We start from the raw sequence: 20851 nt of genomic DNA, 5'->3' as shown, positions 1-20851 counted from the left end.
AAAAATTTCTATAAGGTCCTCTCCAGAGTGTTGTGCTTTAGCTTCTCTTAACTTCCTCTTCAGAGTCCTTTCAGGTTCAGGATCAGTTTCAACAAGAATATTCTTATCCTTGTTCCTGCTCATATGAAAAAGAAGAGAACAGAAAAGAAGAGAAATCCTCTATGTCACAGTATAGAGATTCCTTTATGTGAGTAGAAGAATAGATGAATAGAAGGAAGAAGGGAGAAGAAGAAGAATTCAAACACAGAGAGAGGGAGAGGGTTCGAATTATAAGAAGAAGAGAAGTATTAGTAAATAAATAAAATAAATAAAGAGAGATGAGAGAGAGAGTATATTCGAATTTTTAATTAAAAGAAAAGAAAAATATTTTTGTTTTTATTTTAATTATGAATTAGAATTCGAATTTATTAAAAGAAATAAAATAAAATTAGAATTTAAAACAATTAGTTAATGAAAAAGAATTTTGAAAAAGTGGGTAATGGTTTTCGAAAATTAGAGAGAGAGAGAAAAGTAGTTAGGTGGTTTTGAAAAAGATAAGAAATAGAAAACTTTTTTTTAAAATCAAACAAGAAGTCAAGTAGTTAATTGAAAAAGATTTGAAAATAAGTTTTGAAAAGATAAGATGTTAGAAAAAGATTTTGAAATTAAATTTTGAAAAAGATATGATTGAAATTTATTTTGAAAAAAATTTGAAAAAGAAATTTAAAAAGATTTGATTTTTAAAATTAAAATTGATGACTTGACTAACAAGAAACTAAAAGATATGATTCTAGAATTTAAAGATTGGTCATTTCTTAACAGAAAAGTAGCAAACTTGAAATTTTTGAATCAAAACATTAAATGTTAGCACTTATTTCGAAAATATGAAATAAAAATAAGAAAAAGATTTTGAAAATTTGTTTTGGGATTTTCGAAAACATGAAAGAAAAATGAAAAAGATTTGATTTTTGAAAAAGATTTGAAAACATAGAATTTTTAAATTGAAATTTTAGCTTGACTAACAAGAAACAACTAAATTTTTAAAATTTTTTTACTAAGTTAACCCAAAATTTCGAAATTTATGAGCAAAATAGGGGAAAGATATTATTTTTTATTTTTGAATTCTTAATGAGGAGAGAGAAAAACAACAAAATGACACAAGATATCAGAAATTGAAATCAAAACAACTAATGCATGCAAGAACACTTTGAATGTCAAGATGAACACCAAAAATACTTTGAAGATCATGATGAACATCAAGAACATATTTTTGAAAATTTTTAAGAAAAGAAAAACATGCAAGACACCAAACTTAAAAATTTTTTAAACTTTAGACACTAATAATTCGAAAATGCATATGAAAAACAAGAAAAGACACAAAGCAAGAAAATGTAAAGATCAAACAAAGAAAATCATCAAGAACAACTTGAAGATCAAGAAAGAACACATGATGAATTTTTGAAAATTTAAGGAAAATTAAAAACATGCAATTGACACCAAACTTAAAATTTGACACAAGACTCAAAGAAGAAACACAAAATTTTTTGCTTTTTATGATTTATTAATTTTTTTGTATTTTTAGAAAATTATTTTGGAAAAAAGAAAATAAAGAGATACAAAATTTTTAATAAAAATTCCAGGATTCGTGCAATGTTAGTCTAAAGCTTCGATCCAAAAGAATTAGACATGGCCAAATGGCCAGCCAAGCTTCAGCATAACAATTACAGACATGTCCTTTCTCCAATGGAAAGTGGAAACCTCAGTCCAAAAGATTAGACATGGCTTCACAGCCAGCCAGGCTTCAACATATCTCAAGAAACTCTAGAATTCATTCTTAAAAATTCTGAAGAACACAAATTTTTTTTTGAATTTTTTGAAAACTATATTATTTATTTTATTATTATTTTTTTCGAAAATAAAAATAAAAAGCTTAAACATAAAATAAAATTACCTAATCTAAGCAACAAGAAGAACCGTCAGTTGTCCAAACTTGAACAATACCCGGCAACGGCGCCAAAAACTTGGTGTGGGAAATCGTGATTCACACTTTTCACAACTCCGCACAACTAACCAGCAAGTGCACTGGGTCGTCCAAATAATACCTTACGTGAGTAAGGGTCGATCCCACGGAGATTGTCAGCTTGAAGCAAGCTATGGTCATCTTGTAAATCTCAGTCAGGCGGATTCAAATGGTTATGAGGTTTTGATAATTAATAGATAAATAAAACATAAAATAAAATAAAGTTACTTATGTAATTCATTGGTGGGAATTTCAGATAAGCGTTTGGAGATGCTTTGTTGCTTCTGAAACTCTGCTTTCCTATTGTCTTCTTCCAATCATGCATGCTCCCTTCCATGGCAAGCTGTAAGATCCTCTCAGTGAAAATGGTCCTCTACGATTTTTGCACGACTAAATCAACTGTCGAATTTCTCGTCTCGAATGAAAAATACCAGACACAGCTACCGCATGGCTAATCATCTGTCGGTTCCCGCTAGCGTCGAAATAGAATCCATTGATCCTTTTTCACACTGTCACTGCGCCCAACATTCGCAGGTTTGAAGCTCGTCACAGTCATCTCTTCCTAGATCCTACTCGGAATACCACAGACAAGGTTTAGACTTTCTGGATCCCAGGAATGCTGCCAATTGGTTCTAGCCTATACCACGAAGATACTAATCTCACAGACTTGGTCTGTGTATTAGATAACCAAGAGATACGCACTCAAGCTGTCGCCCAATGACTATGTTGAGCTCAGATAGAACGGAAGTGGTTGTCAGGCACGCATTCATAGGTTTGAGAATAATGATGAGTGTCACGGATCATCATATTTTCCAGATCGAAGTATGAGTGAGTATCTTAGAATAGAATCAAGCGTGATTGAATAGAAAAATAGTAGTAATTGCATTAATTCATGAAGAACAGTAGAGTTTCACACCTTAATCTATGGGGTGTAGAAACTCTACCGTAGAAAATACATAAGTGAAAATAGTTTAGGCATGGCCGAATGGCCAGCCTCCCAAATGTGAACAATGGTCTCAGCTCCAAAGTATGAAAACTGGATCCAAAAGATGTAAAATAAATCTCTAAAAGTAGTTTTTGTACTAGACTAGCAACCTAGGGTTACAGAAAATGAGTAACTAAGTGCAGATAGTGCAGAAATCCACTTCTGGGGCCCACTTGGTGTGTGCTTGGGCTGAGCATTGAAGCTTTCACGTGCATAGGCTGTTCCTGGAGTTAAACGCCAGCTTGGGTGCCAGTTTGGGCATTTTACGCCAGAAAGTTTTAGGCTGGCCTTGGACGTCAGTTTAGGCCATCAAATCTCGAGCAAAGTATGGACTATTATATATTTCTGGAAAGCCCAGGATGTCTAATTTCCAACGCAATTAAGAGCGCGCCAATTGGGCTTCTGTAGCTCCAAAAAATCCATGTCGAGTGCAGGAGGGTTAGAATCCAATAGCATCTGCAGTCTTTTTTCAGCCTCTGAATCAAATTTTTGCTCAGGTCTGTCAATTTCAGCCAGAAAATACCTGAAATTACAGAAAAACACACAAACTCATAGTAAAGTCTAGAAATGTAATTTTTGCATAAAAACTAATAAAAATATAATAAAAAGTAACTAAAACATACTAAAAACTATGTAAAAACAATGCCAAAAAGGTATAAATTATCCGCTCATCAGTAGCGTTATTCTGCATGGCTTATTTTTCTGCTTTCTATTTTCATCTTTTTACTTCCCATCAATCAAACATGCATTCAAAGTCTCACCAAAATCTAAGGTTTTGCATCATTCATAATAATCACCTAATTCTTGCATAAATCTCATGATTTTGTACAAAATTACTAATGTTTAATTGAAGCAAGATAAACATGAAATTCCACTCTAATCACTTACTTATTGTGCAAGAAAGTGGATGAAACCTAATAAAAACAGGTAAAAAATGGCTAGCAAAATATGTACAAAATGACATGTCATCACAACACCAAACTTAAATCTTGCTTGTCCCCAAGCAAGCAGTAGAACATGAGATGAAATGAAAGAAATCAGAAAAGCATGTTTGTCCTTATTTGAAAGCACTTAGCCTAGGTTCATGGGGTTTCATGCAGACAGTAATTGAAGCTCTACTTTCGTTAGATTTTAGGATTGAGATGTTCCTTTAAGTGCGAACTAAGTTGTTGCTGTGAACCTTGTTATTCATCCATCCTTGGTGTTTGATTTTTTTGTTTTTCTTCTACTAAGAAACTTATTCCTCAATTGCAGCTTTAGTGTCATGTGTTGCAGCAGCTTTTTAGCTTTTTTTTCAGTTAACACATCTTCACCACAAACACTTAGCTTACAATTCTACTTAAGAACATTGATGCCCAACACCTCTTTGGGTTACTAAATGCTTTGTAATTAGGTTACTCTTGATAGTAGATTTTCGGTTGATAATCCCGGATTAGTTAATCCAAGTTATCAAGTTTAAAAATACTCCTCAGAGCCTAATCATCCAAGCAGATCCTAATATAAAAAGCACCACAGACATATGTCTTAAGGTCCAAGCCATTAGTGTCTACCTTTATTATTTGTTTCTTTCATTTTTGTTGCCAATTCTTGGCTTTTCTTTCTTTCCTTTTTACTCTTTCTTTTTCCAAGGATCTTTATTTATTAAAAGTTCACAAGCAGAAGCCTAGTTTATACTTAAAAAGAGCACTCTACTTAAACAATCAAACATATATACCACCACTGAACTTTATTATCATCCCTATCAAATTGGACAATTTTACTTCTGTTTCAACATTTTCTCTTATTTATACAGAGGGAGACAAGACATAAATTCAAGTAAGGTGGCATGGTTTAGGAATTTTAAACTAGCAGCCCAAAATAATACTTCAAAGACAGATAACAGAACTCAATTTAATTATAGCTAGACTAATACCACTCAGCAGGGATACAATTATACTTCCAATTTAAAGCACTTCAAATCAGAGGGAATTAAGTAACAATACAACCTCTTGGTGATGTTTTCTAATTTTTTTCTTTGTCCTCATCATCCATAGCTTTTGCATCCTTCTTTGTGTCCTTGGATGAGGGTGCATAGTTCTTCCAAGAGATTGATTGAATTCCTGCAAAGTTATTGGAAGTTGCTTGTTCCCCAAGCACTTGAAAGATGGTGAGCATGCATGAATGGTTGTTGGCTTTTGAACTTACTTTGGTGTGTGAACACCAAACTTAGTTCCTTGCCACTGTCTGCTATGCATCAGATTAATCTCATACATGAAACCTTGTGCTTTTATTAAAGAAAGCAAACTATAAACTAGAAAGCAAACAATGGTTAAGTAGTTTCCCTGTTTATTTGGAGCCAGTGACCATTTATGCAGAGGGTTGAAATGTATTTTTAATGAACTTTTTGGTGGAACACCAAACTTAGCATCCTACATTAACCCTTAACTTGTTTTGGTGTGTAACACCAAACTTAGCTCCTTGCAATACAGATAAACTTACTTAACCCTTTTATTGAAATAGCTAGAAAAAGAAAACTACCTCTAGTTGGGTTGCCTCCCAACAAGCGCTCTTTTATTGTCACTAGCTTGACATCCTCCATTCTTGTTCATCCCAGCTCATGAATGCCCTCTTCTTTGTTCCAAGATCCTCCCAGATAATGCTTCACTCTGTGACCATTTGCTGTGAATGTGTCCTTTGTAGCTTCATTCAAAAGTTCAAGGCTTCCATATGGGGAAACCTTGGTCACCAGATAAGGGCCAGTCCATCTAGATTTGAGTTTTCCAGGAAAAATCTTAAGCCTAGAGTTGTACAATAACACATGTTGCCCTGGCTCAAATTCCATTCTTGTGATCTTCTTGTCATGCCATCTTTTAGCTCTCTCCTTGCATATCTTAGCATTCTCATAAGCGTCCAATCTGAACTCATCCAGCTCATTGAGTTGTAATAGCCTTTTCTCTCCTGCTGCTTGAGAGACAAGATTGAGGAGCTTGGTGGCCCAGAAAGCTTTATGTTCGAGCTCCACAGGAAGGTGACAGGATTTTCCATAGATTAACTGAAAGGGTGACTTTCCAATTGGAGTTTTGAATGCTGTTCTATATGCCCATAGAGTATCATCCAATTTTCTTGCCCAATCTTTTCTAGTGGTCCCAACTGTCTTCTCCAAGATTCTCTTTAGCTCCTTATTTGCTCAGCCTGGCCATTAGTCTGAGGGTGGTATGGTGTGGCCACTTTGTGAACTACTCCATATTTGTGGAGCAGCTTCTCCATTGGTTTGTTGCAAAAGTGGCTGCCACCATCACTGATAAGTCCCTTTGGTACTCCAAACCTAGTGAAGATGTTTCTTTTGAGAAACTGCAGAACCATATTAGCATCACATGTAGTGGTTGCCATAACCTCCACCCATTTTGAAACATATTCTACAGCCACCAAGATGTATTTGAAGAAGTATGATGGTGGAAACAGTCCCGTGAAGTCTATGCCCCAGAGATCAAACACTTCCACTTCCAAAATAAAGTTTTGAGGCATTTCATTCCTCCTTGTTAGTCCTCTAGCTCTTTGGCATTCATTGCATTAGTGCATAAACTTTCTGGCATCTTTGAATATGGTTGGCTAATAGAATCCACTTTGAAGCACTTTAGCAGTTGTTCTCTCTGGCCCAAAGTGTCCACCATAACCTGAACCATGACAATGCCACAATATGTCTCTCATTTCATTCTCAGGAACACACCTTCTTATCATTCCATCTGAACACCTCTTAAATATGAAGGGCTCATCCCACAAGAATTTCTTGGCTTCTTTAAGTAGCTTCTTCACTTGTTCTCTGGTAAACTCTTGAGAAATCTTCCTTCTAACTTTGTAGTTTGCAATATCAGCAAACCAAGGTGCTTGTTGGAATTAGAGAAGATATTCATCTGGGAACTTCTCATTCATTGGTTGATGTTCATCTTGGTTGGTCTCTTGTGGAAGTCTTGACAGATGGTCTGCAACTTGGTTCTCACTTCCCTTTCTGTCTCTTACTTCAATGTCAAATTTTTGTAGCAATAGCACCCACCTAATAAGTCTTGGCTTTGAATCCTGTTTAGACATGAGATACTTGAGAGCAGCATGATCAGTATATACCACAACCTTTGAACCAATCAAGTATTGTCTACATTTATCAAATGCATATACAATAGCCAAGAGATTTTTCTCAGTGGTGGTATAATTTTTCTGTGCCTCATTCAACACCTTACTTGCATAGTATATAACATGATGCAGATTGTCTTTCTTTTGCCCCAATACAGCATCAATTACAAAGTCACTTACATCACACATGAGTTCAAAAGGCAATTCCCAATCTGGGGGTGTGATGATTGGTGCTGTAGTGAGTTTTTTTTTAAAGTTTCAAATGCATGCTTATAGTTATCATCAAAGACAAAGGGATTGTCAACCACTAACAAGTTACTTAATGGTTTAGCTATTTTTGAAAGGTCCTTGATGAATCTCCTGTAAAAACCAGCATGTCCAAGAAAACTTCTTACTGCTTTCACATTAACTGGTATAGGAAGCTTTTCTATGATCTCTATTTTAGCTTTATCAACTTCTATACCTTTGTTTGAAACCTTATGCCTAAGAACTATCCCTTTAGGAACCATGAAATGGCATTTCTCCCAGTTTAAGACCATATTAGTTTCTTGGCATCTTTTCAAGACAAGAGTTAAATGATGCAAGCAGGTATCAAATGAATTGCCAAAGACAGAAAAATCATCCATGAAGACTTCTAAAAATTTTTCTACCATGTCTAAAAATATAGAAAGCATACACCTTTGAAAGGTAGCAGGGGCATTGCATAGCCCAAAGGGCATCCTTTTGTAGGCAAAGACTCTGAATAGACATGTGAAGGAGGTCTTCTCTTGATCCTTGGGATCCACCACTATTTGATTGTACGCAGAGTACCCATCCAAGAAGCAATAGTAAGCATGGCTAGCCATTCTTTCCAGCATCTGACCAATGAAGGGGAGAGGGAAGTGATATTTTCTTGTGGCATCATTCACTCTTCTGTAGTCAATGCACATTCTCTACCTTGTCACTGTCCTTGTGGGAATGAGTTCATTCTTCTCATTGAAGATGACAGTCATGCCACCTTTCTTTGGCACCACTTCAATTGGGTTTACCCAAGAGCTGTCAAAGATTAGGTATATGATTCCAACATTCCACAGCTTCATCACTTCTTTTTGAACCACTTCCTTCATGGTTGGGTTAAGCCTTCTTTGGAGTTGTACCACAGGCCTTGAGTCCTCTTCTAGCAAGATTTTATGCAGATAAATTGCATGGCTTATACCCTTGATGTCATCAATTGTCCATCCTAAAGCTGTCTTGTGAGTCTTCAACACCTCAATCAGTTTGGCTTCATCTTGTGTGCTCAATGATTAGTTGATGATTATTGGAAGGTTATCCTCTTCACCAAGATATGCATATTTGAGATGAGGAGGGAGGGGCTTCAATTCTTGCTTTGGCACCTCCTCTTTCTTGCCTTCAAAAGAGATTTCAATCACTTGTTCTACCTCTATTTCTTCTTCTTGTTCTTCCTGGCCGTTGGCTTCAAGTAGCTCTTCCTCCAATTCTTCTATTATTTCCACCCTCATATGCTTTTCCTTCTCAGGGGGATATTGCATGACCTTAAAGACATTAATGATTATTTGCTCATTGTGCACCCTGAGGGTCATCTCCCTTTTCTCCACATCAATGATAACTCTTGCTGTTGCTAAGAAAGGTCTACTCAAGATAATTGAGTTGTGTCCTTCTTCTTCCATGTCCAAAATGACAAAATCGGCAGGGAAAATGAATTCTCCAATCTTCACCAATAAGTTTTCCACAACACCATTAGGTATTTTGAGTGATCTATCCGCCATTTGAAGTGACATTCTGGTGGGTTTGACTTCCTTTATTGCAAGCTTTTTCATTAGTGAGAGAGGCATCAAATTGATGCTGACACCTAAGTCACAGAGAGCTTTTTCCAAGGTCATATTACCTATGGTGCATGATATGATGAAACTCCCAGGATCTTTGAGTTTTGGTGGGAGACCTTTTTGAATTGCTGCACTGTATTCTTGTGTCAAAACCACTGTCTCATTCTCATTCCATCTTCTCTTCTTATTAATGAGTTATTTGAGGAATTTTGCATATAAAGGCATCTGCTCCAATGCTTCAGCAAGGGGAATGTTGATTTCCAGCTTCTTAAAAACCTCCAGAAACTTGGGAAATTGTTGGTCCTTGAGCTCTCTTTACAACCTTTGGGGGTATGGCAGAGGAGGGATGTAAGGCTTCACCTCTTTCCTCTATTCTTGTGAATGCTCTTCCACAACTTGTTTTCCCTTCCTTGGAGCTTGTGCCTCTTACTCCTTCTCTTTGAGCTTCTCCTGGTCCTTCTCCTCAGTTGCCACTTCACTGTCAACCTTATCATTTTCCAGTGTCCTTTCACTTCTGAGTTGAATTACTTTGCACTCTTCTTTGAGATTTGGAATGGTATCACTTGGGAAAACATTGTTTGGTCTTTCAGCTTGTTTGGCCAATTGCCCTACTTGTCTTTCAAGATTCCTCATGGTGGCCTCTTGTCACTCTTATCCTTTGATTAAACTCTCTCGCCCTTTAGCTAGATTTTGTGTAGTCTGAGAAAGTCCTTGTAATGTTGCTTCAAGAGTTGAGATCCTGGTTTCCTGATGGTCGATGGATGGTATGTTGGAATATGATGGTTGTTGCTGGAAGTTATTTGGGTTGTTGAGGTGGTTGTTCTGGGAGTTGAAAGGTGGTGTGGAGAAGTTATTTTGGTGGATCAGTGAGTTGTTGTTGGGTTGCTGATATGAGTTTTGTGGTTTTCTGGATTGGTAAGTGTTATTGGATGAATGATTTTGGTTGTTTGTGTTACGGAAGTTGTTGAAATTGTGATTCTTTCACCATGATTTCTGATTATCACCCCACCTCAAGTTTGGATGATTCCTCCATGATGGATTGTATGTATCTCCATGGAATTCATTCTGAGAAGAGCTTGAGGTATTATGCATGTATTGGACTTGTTCTGGTTGCTGCTCATAGTTGCTTTTCTCAAAAGCTTCTTCACTTTGGCTCCATCCATTTGAAGGTTGGCTTACTGTGTTTACTACAGCCACTTAAAGTCCGTCAATTCTCTTTGCCATCATCTCCATTTGTTGCTAGATTTGTTGGTGCATTATTTTGTTTTGTGCCAAAATAGTGTACACTTCTTCAAGTTCTAATACACCTTTCTTTGGAGCTGGTTGGCATTGCCTTTGATGAGCATAAAAGTATTGATTGTTGATCATAATGTTTATGAGATTCTGGCTTCTTCAGCTATCTTTATTAGTTGTAATGAACCTCCTGCATAGTAATCTAGGGACTCTTGAGCTTTTGGAGTCAACCCCTTATAGAAATTCTGATGTCTGTCCCATTCACTAAACATCTCAGGTGGATATTTCCTAATCAGAGCTTTGTATCTCTCCCATGCCTTGTAATGTGATTCTCCATCCATTTGAGTGAATGTTTGCACTTTTGTCTTCAATCTTATGATCCTCTGAGGTGGGTAAAACTTAGATAGGAATTTGTTCACCAAATCATTCCAAGTGTTGATGCTTTTTTTGGGGAATGTTTGACGAGGCAGAAATTGGCAGATTAAGAAATTAATATGAGAGATACGTTGCAAGTACAGTTCTTAACCAACAAAAGTCCGCTTATCAATTTAGAAGGGTTGTCACAAAATTCGAATTAAAATACTGGGAGTATAAATCCCAGGTCATCTCCCAACGAGTTGCAGAAAGATGTGCTATTTTATTAATCAGAGGTTTTTCAAATTGGTTTTGAGTTTGATAAATAGGAAATTAAATCAGAGAATTTATGTAATTTAAATAAAGATCTTGACCGGGAGTAGATTAATCGGAATTTCTATCCTTGTTGGAGTTCTCCCAAGATCAATTGAAAATTGAAGGTTGTTCTACTTAGTTATCCTTTACTAGGTAGAGGAAAGTCAAGTAAGTTAGAAGTCTACTTCTATTCACAAGTTCTAATCCTCTCCCTTGGGAAGGATTAGTATCAGTGACTAGAGAGCCATCCAACAATAAACCCAATTACAATTTTACTCGTGAGCATTCCAACTCAAGGTTCTCCTTTCAATCAACTCCCAATCAAGTTAGAAAACTACTCGCTCATCATGAATGTAAACTTCACAAAATAAGAAAGGGAAATAAAGGAAGACATGATAAAATAATAATCAAAAAGACCAATTAAAAATAAAAATAGTTCTTGTATTAATAAATTCTAAAAATAATCTAATGGTAACTCTGAACAGATTAAGGATATGAAAGAGTAAGTAAAAAGTAGAGAAAACAAACTAGAGAGATGGAGTCTTGCGGAGGTAATAGCTCTTCTCTATATCCCAATCTAAAAAGTAATAAAAACGAAATCCTAAGAACTATGAATGTATAGAGAGAAAACCTAGAGGAGGAGTAAAGTCAGATATAAAACTAAAAATTATGCTGAATCAGTCTCCTCTTTGGTCTCTGCATGTTCCCTGGCTCTAATTTGTGTTTCTGGGCCAAAAACTGGGTTGAGATGTGGCCCAGAATCCACGCCAGCAATTTCTGCAAATTCTGCAGATCGCGCATGTCATGCAATCGCGTCATCCACGCGTTCGCGTCATCCAGCGTTTTTCCTTGCCACGTGTGCGCGTTGTCCATGCATTCGCATCACTCGTGTGGCTTCCAATCCATGCGTTCACGTCAGGCACGCGAGCGCGTCAATGCACTTTCCTCCATTTCGCGCGGTCGCGTGAGCCATGCATCCGCGTCGCTTCTCGCTGGTCATCTCCTCAATTTCTTGTGTTCTATCCATTTTTGCCAGCTCCCTCTCCATTCTCTAAGCCATTCCTGCCCTATGAAGCCTGTAACACTTAACACCCAGATCACGACATCGAACGGTATAGAGGAGAATAAAAATATACAATTAAAAGATCTTTAGGAACCAATTTTTCAACAATGGAACAATTTTGGGAAGGACTTGTAATATCACGCTAATCATATGAATAAGTGGGTGAAGACTTGATAAAACCACACAATTAAGCACAATACAAATCATAAAATAATGGTTTATCAACCTCCCCACACTTAAACATTAGCATGTCCTCATGCTTAGTTGAAGGAGATAAATATGAATGAATAGGGACATGTAAGACTCATGCAATGTAACCTATGTATATGAATGCAACTATATGATTTTGTCTATCTGATTAAAAATAAATGAGTTCTCTAAGACAAAACTCAAAGCAGACTCCACTAATTCAAATCATACAGTAAAAGCAGGTAAATTTGTAAGAAGACAGCTTGTGAAAGCAGGGGACATAGAATCAAGCATTGAACCCTCACTGATGGTGTGTGTGCATTCTAATCTCTCTAGTGTATAGGGTAATCACTCTATCCTTCTCTAATCATGCTTTCTAATTTTTGTTCTTCACCTAACCAATCAACAACATTTAATGTACCAATGCAAACATCATGAGGTATTTTCAGGGTTGTAATGGGGCCAAGGTAAGGGTAAGGGTATATATGGCTAAGTGAGCTTATAAATTGAATCTTTAATTAACCCAAGCTTTCACCTAATCATATATGTATACTCTATATAAATTCAAATTTCATACCTAGCTACCCAGAATTTCCTTTTCACATTCCATACTCATGCATCAACCTTTGTTTTAATTTTATCACATGTGCAATTGATTGTTTAATTTAGCATTGGGGTAATTTTTTCCCCTAATTTAGATTTATTTATTCTAATTTTTTTAATAGCTTATTAATGCACATAGATTTTTAATTTTCTTTTATGGTTTCACATGAGTAGGTACCCAATTTTCCATCATGACACATTCCTCTGTTAACCCTTGTTCCCACAATCTTCCCATACTCAATCAACACACAATTTCTATCTTAAGCTAACCAAAGATTCAGTTGGGATATTTAATTATTTTTCTGCTTAAGGTTAGTAACGTGGTAAAATGTAGAACAAATGGGATTAAAACGGCTCAAAGTGGCTAACAATGGTAATTTCAAGGGTAGGCTTATTTGGGATAAGTGAGCTAAACAAATAATGACCTCAATCATATGCATGCATATAACACATTATCATTGGACATATAGGATAAAACAAAATTCAAATTACAATCATAGAGAAGTAAACACACAAGAATAAAATAGTTATGGTTAAATAATGTAACCATGTATTTGGGCTCAAAGTCTCACAGGTTGTGTGTTTCTTAGCTTGAAAACCATGTTCCAATTACAATTTCAAACAAATTTAACATAAAGGTTTTGATTTAAATTAGTGAAAAATTTCAGGTTTTAGGAGAAACTTATTATCTTTTCAATCAAGTAGAACATGCATGCAATTAACTTATTACTATGCAATCTATCCTAAAAAAGAAAAACTAACTAAATCTTCTATTTTATTGGTGTTAAGGAAGTGAAATTACCTCCGGAAGTCAGGTACTGACCAACCTCCCCACACTTAAGGCTTTGCACCGTCCTCGATGCCATCTGTCAGGAACAAAGGTGGGCTGGTAGCAGTATCTCAACAGTCGGGACCATCATGGCTCCCTGTGCTGGTAAAGGAAGTAGAGTCCGCAGTGTTTGGGTCTTTTTCAGGTCTGTGGATGCCTGTGACTAGCTCCTTGAGGTATTTGAAACGGCGTTGGTTGTGGCGCTCTTGTAGCTTCGCTTTCTGGTCTTGTTGGTCCAACCTCTCTAGTATTTGATGGAGCAGCTGACTTGTTGAAGGTGCTTGTGGTGTGGAAGGGGGAATGTCTGCAGCTTGTTCTACAGACTGGCTGGTAGTGGCTGTTGGTGGCCTGAGATATTTCCCGTTAGGGATGTACTGATCATCCCGTGGAAGCATGGCATTGGTGTCCCCAGCTCTGTAGGAGGCTCTGGCTGCTGAGACAAGATCTGAGACCAAGGTGGGAAAAGGTAAGTTGCCCGCAATTTGTACGTGTCCCATGGAATTCCGGATGTGTCTTGGTAGGTTTAGAGGCTGGTCTGTAAGGATGCAACATAGTAGAATGGCCATGTCTGTAGTGAAGGAGGACTCATGAGTACTCAGAAAGACGTAATGGGACATAAACTGTGCCCATACGCGAGCCTCCAAGGTAAGTGTGGAAGTCAAAATTCCCTTAGGAGGGGAACGATGGTATCCATAAATCCATCTGCTGCCAGGTTGTGCGATAACTCTGAGAATAGCGTCCCAGTCAAATTGGTACGTTTGGCGCTTGAGTGTGGCCTCTTGAAATGCGTCCAGTCCTTCTAGAGTAGGGGGGAGATCCAACGCTCGTTGAATGGCCACTTCTGTAATGGGGATTTGCTTCTGACGGAGATAGACAGACTGTAGGGTTGGCAAGTGGAAATTAGAGTAGAACTCGACTACCCATGAGAGATTAACCTGTCGTGGCTGTCTTTATAGGAATCCTCAGTGTCTTTGTTCAATTCGCTGCTCAACAAATTCAGCAATACGAGTCGGGAGGATAAGCAGGTATTCGTTGTTGTAATTTCTTGCTGCCAGGATGGGGAACATCTGCTCACAATAGCGGTTGGGAAATCGCGCAGTGTCCTTTGCTGGAAAGGCTTTCTCTTTTTCATTGACCTTTATAATCCTCTTAATACGTTTTGTTAAGGGCTTAACTGCAGTTAAAGATGGCTCTGCCACTAATGCTCTTTTTGTTCCTCTCTTTGCTGGTGGTTTGGGGGTAGCTTTCTCTTTTCCTTTCTTGGTGGCCATCCTGAAAGGGAAAGAGTAAGGATGTTAAGATGTCAAGGGTTAGAGCAAGGAAGAGAACTACTCGCTCATCATTAATGTAAACTTCACAAAATAAGAAAGGGAAATAAAGGAAGACATGATAAAATAATAATCAAAAAGACCAATTAAAAATAAAAATAGTTCTTGTATTAATAAATTCTAAAAATAATCCAATGGTAACTCTGAACAGATTAAGGATATGAAAGAGTAAGTAAAAAGTAGAGAAAACAAACTAGAGAGATGAAGTCTTGCGGAGGTAATAGCTCCTCTCTATATCCCAATCTAAAAAGTAATAAAAACAAAATCCTAAGAACTATGAATGTATAGAGAGAAAACCTAGAGGAGGAGTAAAGTCAAATCTAAAACTAAAAATTATGCCGAATCAGTCTCCTCTTTGGTCTCTGCATGTTCCGTGGCTCTAATCTGTGTTTCTGGGCCGAAAACTAGGTTGAGATGCGGCCCAGAATCCACGCCAGTGATTTCTACAAATTCTGCAGATGGCGCATGTCACGCGATCGCGTCATCCACGCGTTCGCGTCATCCAGCGTTTTTCCTTGCCACGCGTGCGCGTCGTCCACGCATTCGCGTCACTCGTGCGACTTCCAATCCACGCGTTCGCGTCAGGCACGCGAGCGCGTCAATGCACTTTCCTCCATTTCCCGCGGTCGCGTGAGCCATGTGTCTGCGTCGCTTCTCGCTGGTCATCTCCTCAATTTCTTGTGTTCCTTCCATTTTTGCCAGCTTCCTCTCCATTCTCTAAGCCATTCCTGCCCTATGAAGCCTGAAACACTTAACACCCAGATCACGGCATCGAACGGTATAGAGGAGAATAAAAATATACAATTAAAAGATCTTTAGGAAGCAATTTTTCAACCATGGAACAATTTTGGGAAGGACTTGTAATATCATGCTAATCATATGAATAAGTGGATGAAGACTTGATAAAACCACACAATTAAGCACAATACAAATCATAAAATAATGGTTTATCAATGTCTCTAGCCATTGAGATGCCTTATCCCTCAAAGAGAATGGAAACAGCAGCAACTTGTAGATAGCCGGATGCACACCATTTGTCTTGACAGTTTCACATATCCTTAAGAAGATAGATAAGTGTTGATTTAGATCTTCAAGGGGACCTCCTCCATAGGAACAATTGTTCTGTACCAGAGTAATAAGTTGAGACTTCAACTCAAAGTTATTTGCATGAACATTAGGAGTGAATATGCTGCTTCCACAGTTTCTTGGATTGGGGAAGGTATATGATGCTAGAACTCTCCTTGGAGGTTGGCCTTTGTTGTTGGCCACCTCTTCTGGTGGATTAGGGAAGTTACTCTCCATTTCTTGGTCATCCCCTTCTGATTCTTCTTCTCCAATAACTCATTTCCCTCTTACTTCTCTTCTCAATCTCAAGAATGTTCTCTCTGGCTCAGAATCAAAAGAGGTGGATGCCCCTCTTCTTCCTCCTGGCATACAACACAAACATACCAGAAACCAAAAGAAAAGTATTCTATTGCTAGAGTATGGTTATAGTTAGTTTAAACAAAATCTCAAACAGATAGTATGTTTAATTAAAAACAAAGAAAAAAATGCTCAATCTAGATTATCATCTACTTAATCATTGTCAATCTAAATCAATTCCGGGCAACGGCGCCAAAAACTTGATGAGGAAAATCGATTCCACACAAACTCACCGGCAAGTGTACCGGGTCGTATCAAGTAGTAAAACTCACAAAAGTGAGGTCGATCCCACAGGGATTGATGGATCAAGCAATTTTAGTTGGGTGATGAATTTAGTTAAGCAGACAGTTGATGATTTGAGTGAAAGTTGAGTAACAAAATGTAAATTGCTGGAGAATTTAAAGTGCAGAGTGTAAATGGCAGAATCTTAAATTGCAGGAAGCTTAAATGGCTAAAACTTAAAGTGCAAGAAATTAAAAGAGCTGAAACTTAAATTGCAAGAAAGGTAAATAACTGAATCTTAAAGTGCAAGAAATTTAAATTGCAGAATCTAAATTGCCAGGAAACTTGAATTGCATGAATAATAAAGGGATTTTGGTGCTGGGAATCAAAACAGAATGTAAACTGCAGTAAATCAGAGAGATATAGATTGGAAAAATTCAAAGAAAGTGATTCATTAGGGTTTGGAGATACTGTAATCCTTCCTGAATCAAATTGGATCTCAACTCATTTCTCAATCATTTACATAGATCTATGGCGGATTGAAATTGATTGGATCCCAATTCCTTGGTAATCCAATCTCTCAAATCACAATCAATCTTGCCAATTCCTTGATCTAATTGTCATGAGAATAGGTTAAGTACATTTCTCGCATCCATATGCCACACTAACTCTCAGGATCTCATTCCTCCCGAACAGTGTTGATAAAGAGAGTAGTGAAGGATAGAGCTCCAATTCTAATGCAAGTGATTCCCCTTCCGAGGCTCATGATAAAACCCAATTTTGTGGTTTATCTTGTGCTTAATTTAGGAGATTTTATCACCTTTTCCCACAATTATTCAATGAAATAGCATGGTTTTGTAATTCTCCCTTAATTTATGCTTAAGTGTAAAAACATGCTTTTAGGCCTTAAAATAGCTAGATTTAATCCAATTTCATTCCATTCGATGCCTTGATATGTTTGTTATGTGATTTTAGGTTTAGAAGGAAAAGATTGGATTAAAGGAATGAAGGAAAAGCATGCAAAGTGGGAGAACTCATGAAGAAATGAAGGAACTGCAAAGCTGTCAATCCTGTCCTCTTCGTACTAAATCGATCATAACATGAGCTACAAAAATTCAAATGAGGCGGTTTTGGTTGTGTTGGAAAGCTAATATCCGGGGCTTCAAAATGATATAAAATTTGCCATATTTTCTTTGCATTTAGGCAACACGCATGCGTCCTTCACGCACATGCATCGCAGGACCAGCGTGGACCATTTTGGGCAAAACGTAGCCAGCGATTTCTGAGGCATTTTGGGCCCAATCCAACTCATTTCTGATGCTATTGAACCCAAGGATTGAAGGAGGAATGAACCAAGTAGTCATAGTTGAGTTTTCATCAAGTTTTAGGTTAAAATTCTATAGAGAGAAGTTCTCCCTTCTCTCTAGAATTTAGGGTAGTGTAGGTTTAATTTTCTTAAATCCAATTTTCAATTCTTGTTTTGATTTAGTCTTCCCTTTTAATTTCTTGTTATTACATCTTTGTTCTTCTAGTTTTACTTGTCATTTCTTATTTTTCTCTCTTATGTTGATGAACAATTGTTGGATCTTGATTTCTTTTAATGCAATTCTATGTTTCCATGTCTCTTTTATGTTGATCTTGATTATTATTATTGATTTCTTGCTTATGTTAGTTGTAGGTTTCATTAATTCTTGCATTTTGTAACGTTTATGTTTCTTGCACTCTAGGTGTTTGATAAAATGTTTACACTAGTTTTTGAGTAGTTTTTTTACTCTTGGCCTAGGCTAAGGGAATTGAGTGACCTTGAGTCATTGGGTCTCATTGAATTGGTGATTTGAGAACTCTTAGTGGTCAATTTGATAACCATTGACTCTAGCCTACTACTAAGTTAATTAGTAGCTAGATTAGGACTTATGGATTGATGTTGATCAAGCCATTTGACGTACTTCAAGCCTAGGAGTAGATATTACGTACTTAAGGCCTTTGGAAGTAGACTTAATGAGCTTGGTTCCTCATAATTATCAATATATGGTTTGTAGACAAGGATAGTGATCTCAATTACCTATGTCTAGCCAAGAGTTATTTCCTTTATTTTATTAGTTCTTGTCATTTAATTTCTTGCTTTTATATTTCCTTGCCAATTATAAATCAAACCCCCCCTTGCATCTTCATAGCCAATAATTGATCACTTCAATGCAATTTCTTGTGAGACGACCCGAGGTTTAAATACTTCGGTTAATTTTTATTCGGGTTTGTACTTGTGACAACTCAAATTTTTAATGTGAGAATTGTTTGTTGGTTTGGAGCTAAGCTTACAATGAAGTTCTTATTTCTATAAGAGAAATTCTAGACCGACACAACAAATTCTTCACTATCAAAATGGCGCTGTTGCTGGGAATTGCAATGGTGTTATATTACTGGCTATTGTGAATATGTGAATATGTTTGTCTTTTGCTTATTTGTTAGTCGTTGTTAAGAAAAAACACAAAACATGAAAATGCAAAGATCAAACAAAGAAAATCATCAAGAAAAACTTGAAGATTATGAAGGATACATGCATGAATTTTTGAAAATTTAAAGAAAAATTAAAATATGCAATTGACACCAAACTTAAAATTTGACACAAGACTCAAATAAGAAACATGAAACTTTTGGTTTTTACGATTTTATTAAAATTTTTTGTATTTTTCGAAAATTATTTGGAAAAAGAAAATAAAGAAATTCAAAATTTTTAATATGAATTCCAGGAATCATGCAATGTTAGTCTAAAGCTTCAGTCTAAAAAGATTAGACATGGTTAGCCAAGCTTCAGCAGGACATTACATACAACAGCCAAATTGATGGGAATCAACTAGCTCCTGTGATGATAAAAGCATCATCTGAAACTCTAGAATTCATTCTTAAAAACTCTGAAGTCATAGAATAATTTATTTATTTTTTTTTGAATTTTTTTCCAAAATAAAAAGAATAAAAACAAAAAGCTTAAAATTAAAATAAAATTACCTAATCTGAGCAACAAGATGGACCGTCAGTTGTCCAAACTCGAACAATCCCTGGCAACGGCGCCAAAAACATGGTGCACGAAACTGTGATCTCAACTGTGCCAACAGCTTGGTACGCACGATTGTAATCTCAACTCTTTTTCACAACTCCGCACAACTAACCAGCAAGTGCACTGGGTCGTCCAAGTAATAAACCTTACGTGAGTAAGGTTCGATCCCACGGAGATTGTCGGCTTGAAGCAAGCTATGGTCATCTTGTAAATCTCAGTCAGGAAGATTTAAATGGGTATGAGGTTTTGAGAATTAAAATATAAATAAAATATAAAATAAGATAGAAATATTTATGTAATTCATTGGTGGGATTTCAGATAAAAGTATGAAGATGTTTTGTTCCTTATGAACCTCTGTTTTTCTACTGTCTTCATTTAATCAGTCGTACTCCTTTCCATAGTAAGCTGTATGTTGGGGGATCACCGTTGTCAATGGCTACCGTCCATCCTCTTAGTGAAAATGGTCCAAATGCGCTTGATGAGCGGATATTTTATACGCTTTTTGGGGTTAATTTCATATAGATTTTAGTATGTTTTTATTGGTTTTTAGTTTATTTTCATTAGTTTCTAAGCAAAATCCACATTTCTGGACTTTACTATGAGTTTGTGTATTTTTCTGTAATTTCAGGTATTTTCTGGCTGAAATTGAGGGAGCTGAGCAAAAATCTGATTCAGGCTGAAAAAGGACTGCTGATGTTGTTGGATTCTGACCTCTCTGCACTCATAATGGAATTTCTGGAGCTACAAAGGTCCAAATGGCGTGTTTCCAATTGCGTTGAAAAGTAGACATCTAGGGCTTTCCAGAAATATATAATAGTCAATACTTTGCTCAAGGATAGACGACATAAACTGGCGTTAAACGCCAGCTCTCTGCCCAATTCTGGCGTCCAGCGCCAGAAACAAGTTGCAAGTTGGAGTTCAACGCCAGAAAAGGATCCAAAGCTTGCGTTGAACGCCCAAAACAGCCCCAGGCATGTGAAAGCTTTAGTCTCAGCCCCAGCACACACCAAGTGGGCCCCAGAAGTGGATTTTTGCACTATCTGTTATAGTTTACTCATTTTCTGTAAACCTAGGTTACTAGTTTAGTATTTAAACAACTTTTAGGGATTTATTTTGTATCTCATGACATTTTAGATCTGAACTTTGTACTCTTTGACGGCATGAGTCTCTAAACTCCATTGTTGGGGGTGAGGAGCTCTGCTGTGTCTCGATGAATTAATGCAAGTATTTCTGTTTTCCATTCAAACATGCGTGTTCCTATCTAAGATATCCATTAGCGCCTAACTATGGAGAAGGTGATGATCAGTGACACTCATCACCTTCCTCAATC

General features: G+C 36.9%; 1 protein-coding gene across 1 annotated transcript; it reads right to left on the bottom strand.

Moving 5' to 3' along the window:
• Window positions 1–5568: 5568 nt before the first annotated feature.
• Window positions 5569–6488, bottom strand: LOC148565262 (uncharacterized). The gene is made up of 2 exons (XM_088487135.1): window positions 6204–6488; window positions 5569–6117 (listed from the first exon to the last, which is right to left on the bottom strand). The coding sequence occupies exons 1-2, from the start codon at window positions 6486–6488 to the stop codon at window positions 5569–5571; spliced, it is 834 nt and encodes a 277-aa protein (XP_088343261.1).
• Window positions 6489–20851: the final 14363 nt, after the last annotated feature.

The sequence above is a fragment of the Arachis ipaensis genome, chromosome B5 (genome assembly GCF_059453495.1).
Source record: "Arachis ipaensis isolate K30076 ecotype BB chromosome B5, ASM5945349v1, whole genome shotgun sequence".
NCBI lineage: Eukaryota > Viridiplantae > Streptophyta > Magnoliopsida > Fabales > Fabaceae > Arachis > Arachis ipaensis.
The sequence above is the reverse complement of the archived record's forward strand: the minus strand, read 5'-3'. Positions and strand labels throughout refer to the sequence as shown.